The sequence below is a fragment of the Micropterus dolomieu genome, linkage group LG07 (assembly GCF_021292245.1).
Source record: "Micropterus dolomieu isolate WLL.071019.BEF.003 ecotype Adirondacks linkage group LG07, ASM2129224v1, whole genome shotgun sequence".
NCBI classification, from domain to species: Eukaryota; Metazoa; Chordata; class Actinopteri; order Centrarchiformes; family Centrarchidae; genus Micropterus; species Micropterus dolomieu.
In genome coordinates, this window is record NC_060156.1 from 18,921,026 (window position 1) to 18,926,281 (window position 5,256).

Here is a 5,256-nt window from a genome sequence, read left to right on the forward strand (position 1 = left end):
ACAAGAGAAGGGGGGGGGGGGGGGGGGCTTGGGCTTAGGCGCTGTAGGGAGCCCATACAAAAATCCCCTGCAAGCATGTATAGGCCTATACACACCACAAAACCCACACGCTGCATCGAGGGAAACCAAGAATAACTAGGAGGATGCAAGCTGCCTCCTGAAGCGACAGGGTGAACTCAAGGTTACAGACGCATCACCGGTTCAAGCCTTGCCGTCAGGGCCAATCCGTCCGTGCTGAAGCACCCCTCTGCAGGGCACGCAACCCTGATTGCTCAAATGCAACTAGCTCTCTTGCCATGAGCCTTGCCTTGGAGGTTAGGGCCTCTAGACTAAGCCTTAAAGAAGAGAAAATAAAAGCCACTAAATGGGGATTCCAATTTCTCCCCACTTGGTGTCAAAAGGGGAAAGAGGGGGGTGGTGGGAGGTATGTCAGGAGAGCCAAAAAGTCCTCATAAAAGACAAGCAGGCTGTCCAGGAGGAGCACTTGCACATCAAGCTGCGCCGCGCCATAGAAATCAGCAGCTAGGTTCCGAGGAGAGGGCTTATTTATGCAAACAGGCGTACAAGCGCGCACAGTAGGAATCTAGACAAGCCTTGTAAACAAACACACACCCACACCATAAAGCACACAGGGGAAGCGATGTGAGAAGCAGACTGTGAAAACTCTAGTCGTGCCCGGGCAGCGCTTACACACACACATACACACACACGCGCACACATAGAGAGCTGAGAGAGAGACTGAAGTGGCAGCAGGGAGGGAAAAGAAGGACAAAGAGAGAGAGGGAGAAAGAGAGAGAGAGGAGGAGAAGGAGGAGGGATAAGTGCGAAGGTGCGATTGTCTGGTGCTACTTTTGTGTTGCCAAATGAGGGCAAGTGAATGACTGAGAGAGAGAGAGAGAGAGAGAAAAATTATGTATAATGACTCCTCCATGCATGTGTGTGCAAGCGCGGGTGAGGAAAAGTAGGAGCGCTTTCCCATTTCAATTCGCAACAGCTGGTGTCGAATTAACACATTTACCAGTGTGCATTTGGAACAGATTAAAATTGTGTGTGGCGTGTGACTGTCTGATGTGTGTGTGTTTGTGTTTGTGTGTGTGTGTGTAGCAGATGAGGGCCAAAAACAAGAGGGTGTTTGTGTGTGGGAGTGTCTGTGTATTAACGCAATGGATCAGGGCGAGAGAAATGGCAGAGAAAGAGAGAGACCAGTAGAGAGGAGTACAGAGTGAGGGGGAGAGAGAGAGAGAGAGAGCTCTACCCAAAGGCTTTAGCTGCTGCCCTGGGCCGTCTCTCTAAGCCCTGTTTAGGAGGCTTTGGAGCTCAGATAGAAATAATCCCCCACTCAGACACACACACACACACACACACACAAAAAAAACCACACGCACACAGACACATACATACACAGGGGAATGCTCATAGACAGACACGCAAAAGCGACGCGGACAAACAAGAGCGCGCGCACACACACACGGCAACCAGCAGCGACAGCACATTCGCCTTGACACGAAACCAACCACCCGCCTACACACACACACTCGCGCGCGCACACGTACTGAAAAATACACACTAAAGGCTGTCTGCCGCGCGCTGCTTCCGCACGGCAGAGCACAGCGACATCGGCACGGCACCGTGACAAACACTTTACACACTCCAGCACTCAGCAGAGGGGAGGGAAAGAAGGAGGGAGAGATGGAGAAAGACAGGAGGAGGAGGATATGAGCCAGAGGGGAGGGAGGTGAGTGAGTGGGGTGGGGGGGCTAACAAATTAATAGGAGCCGGAGATATATACAGCCAACGCTGCTCAACGGGGGAGGAGGTGGAGGACGACGAGAGAGCAATTCATTCCCGTTTTCGCTCTCTGGAGAAAGGCAGAGCGGAGCGCAGCTGAGCGAGCGACAAATTGTGTGTGTGTGTGTGGGGGGGTGACGACATAAAAACACAGAAGGAGAAAGACGGAGAACCGAAGCGAGGAAGTGTGGAAATAAGGGGGAAATAAAAAAGACGTTTTGAGCGGAAAACAGAAAGAGAAAGTGACATTAAGGAAGGAAGGAAGGAAGGAAGGCAGGGGGAGAATGAGGAGAGGAGGGTGGTTCGGAGTTAGCAAAGGATGCAGTTTGTCATCTTCATCAGCCGACAGTCGGAGCCCGGGAGGGGAAGAGGAGGAGTGGACTGGAAGGGATGGAGAGGTGAAGGAGGAGGAGGAGGAAAGGGCGAGTGGGGGGTGGGCAGTGTTTAAGCGGAACCTTTTGAGAGACGTTGACCCTGTAATTGACCTGTGTCTCCGCCTACATCGCCGTGGCGACAAGCAGAGCCGCCGCAGCTAATCACTTAGTAACCCTGACCTGTCAATCACACCGGCGTGGAAGGGAGGGAGGGGGGGAGGGCGAATGAAAGAAAGAGACGGGGGAGAGAGAGAGAGAGAGACAGAGTGAAGCAGTAATAACAGCGCCAGGGTTATCATTTACTGGACCACCCGCCTCCTCCCACAACCCTCAGTCAGAGGAAGCCCTGGTTTTAAAAAAGCCAATAAAATGCTCTATACATCCAACACACACACACAGGAGCGCGCGCTAGGCTATACACGCAATCTCCTTCAGTGTTTGTGCTGCTACAGAGAGCGCGAGGCTTTCTGAGAGTTCAGATAAGAAAGAGCGAGAGAGAGGGAGAGGAGGACGGGAAAGGCAGCGAGGGGGGAGGTGACTGGTTGAGAAGAGATAAGATAGCAGAGTGAAGCGAATATGCAAATAAAACAACAGAGCGGAGAGGAGTTTATGTGCCGTAAAGCCAGGTGTGCGCGAGTGAGTGAGTTTGTGTGTGTGTTACCTGTTGATGAGGGGGAAGATAGACACCAGCAGGTAAACGGAGGGATACCACTTCAACGGCTTGATCTCCTCTGCCAAAGAAACCTGGAGGAGAGAAAACGGACTACTGAGCCACGTGGAGAAACTGAAGGCTCACATTAATACTCTTGTCTTCCTATCTCTCAAACATACACGGGCGCGCGCGCGCGCGCGCACACACACACACACAGTCAGTGTCTTAACTGGAAGATCAGAGCACCGAGGCAAACAACAAAGGCCAATTAAAACCTAATAAAATATTAACCTGCTGATAATACGCAATATCCACACAGTTATAAGACGAAACGGAGATTCCAATTAAACTGAAAGCCAATACGTAATGTGAACGGGATGAATTCAATAGTTAGGCTATATAAGCGGGCGAGCAGGAAGACACAGAGATGCGGCAGCAGCTAAAAGTCGAGGAGGGGGAGAGCCTGGCGGTGGAGAGCTTTTACAAGCCGTTATCTAATTCCCGGGAGAGGAGGACTCTTGCGTCCGAAAGAGGCTGAGAAGCGCGGCCCCTGGATCGATTTTCTGCGCTGTGCTGCCCCCCCCCCCCCCCCCCGCCCCCCCCCCCCCCCCTAGGCTAGGATGCAGTAGCCGAGCCAGCGCAAAGCCTCCCTCCCGTTCTCTCTCTCTTTCTTACACACACACACACACACACACACACACACATACACACACAGTCGGAGCCAGGAAGCAGGGCCACAAGCTCCGGTCTCTACCCCCACATGCTGGAAATTAATTACTCACCAGAAAGACCCCGAGGCGTGCAAGCTCTAACGCAGGCATTTTAAACAATTCAAATGAAAATCACGAGAGCTCCCCGGTGGCATTTTATCTAAGCCTATAGGCTATGTGTGTGTGTGTATGTGTGTGTTAGTGGGGCAGTATTGAATATAAGCCTCAAGTTTCCACCGTGTAACGTAAAGGCTGGCCATGTCAAGCTCTGCGAGGAATGTCTCATTGGGCGAAAGGGAAAGGGCTCCTTGAAGGAAGATAGGAGAGGGTGGGGGGTGCGTGGAACCAGCAGTAGACTAATCTCAGATAAAATTCAGGAGATGTGCAGAGACAGGCATTTGAGGAATTTCTGTTCGCAACACACAGGATGTGGAATAGTGGAGGCGGAATGGTGGAGGGAGGGGTGGGGGGGAGTAGTAGCTAAAGAGCCTCATGTTTTTAATCACAGTCCTCCCGTGTCAGAGGCCCCTGCGCTGCTCGGGAAGCAGAGGGGAATGAAACCGTAATTATGTGCGGCGGGCGCAGCGGTCCCAACGTTAATGACGCCCGCTAGATTACAGACGGTTATCAAGAGCGACCCATCCCTTTTCACCACCCACTGCACTCACCCTCCATCCTAGAGGAAACCTTCTCTAAAAAATAACAGCATCAGGTTTCCCAAATGCACTTGAACATCAACTTGATTAACTTTTCAAACGCTTTTTTTGGGAGGGGGGTGAAAGTCAAGGACTAAAACTTCCATTCAAAACTTTTAATACTATTTCATAAAGAAGTGGAAAGCTGAACATCTACAATGCCTTGACAGCTAAGCAAACTGCTGAAAAAAATCAAATAGGCTACTTTCAAATACATTGACCCACTAAATGTGTTTTTCTTAAATCCACAAAGATTTTTCAGGGACAGCGGAAACCCAAAAGTATCTTTCACCAGAAGTACTGCTGAGACCTTAAAGTAACACATTATCCAGCAGCTGGAAGAAGGTATATGTGTTTTGTCAATGCCACGTGTCCCTGCTTGAGAGCCCTTGAGAGACAAACCCAACTGTCCTTGCAGCTTACTCATTGTATGGATGTTCTACAGGATGTTTGGCAGCATGTAAAATATAAAATAGGAACTTGGCAGATAAAGGGGGATACACACGTGCAAAGGTAACACTCACCAAGGTACAAGGTTGCGCTTGTGGGCACACACACACGTCTACAGACACACAAGTAGACACATCGCATTGTGACTCAAAGCAAAGCTTGTGTGGATCAGTAAACAAACACCCTGGGAAGATAACGAACAAGCAGCTCGCTGTTTGCTCAGCCAGCTTTGTTGCTACCCGACGGGACTGAGCTGCTGTGTGTGCAGTTGTGCAAATGTGTTTAAAGGCGTGCATGCATGCGTGTGTGTGTGTGTATGTGTGTGTGGCATGACTTCAACACCCTCTTCCGAATATCCTGACGCTGACCTTTGCTGCTTCAGGACCTTGTTGTGCTTGTGTGTGTGTGTACTCATGCATGACCACAAACAACAACCTCCTGTCACGACCATGTGACCGACGGCCCCGATAACTGCCAGCACCAGTTATGTACGTCATCACTCCAGCCAGACGCACACACACACACACACACACACACACACACACACACACACACACACACACATATATATACACACACACACAAAG

General features: G+C 50.7%; 1 protein-coding gene across 3 annotated transcripts in view; it reads right to left on the reverse strand.

The window, feature by feature from the left end:
• The window catches only part of si:dkey-100n23.5 (cyclic AMP receptor-like protein A), a 50,777-nt gene that overhangs the window by 17,002 nt on the left and 28,519 nt on the right, over window positions 1-5,256 (reverse strand). For all 3 annotated transcript variants that reach the window (XM_046053972.1, XM_046053971.1, XM_046053970.1), the window contains exon 11: window positions 2,824-2,906. In XM_046053972.1, the coding sequence (XP_045909928.1) occupies window positions 2,824-2,906 (83 nt within the window). The remainder of the gene's footprint in view (window positions 1-2,823; window positions 2,907-5,256) is intronic.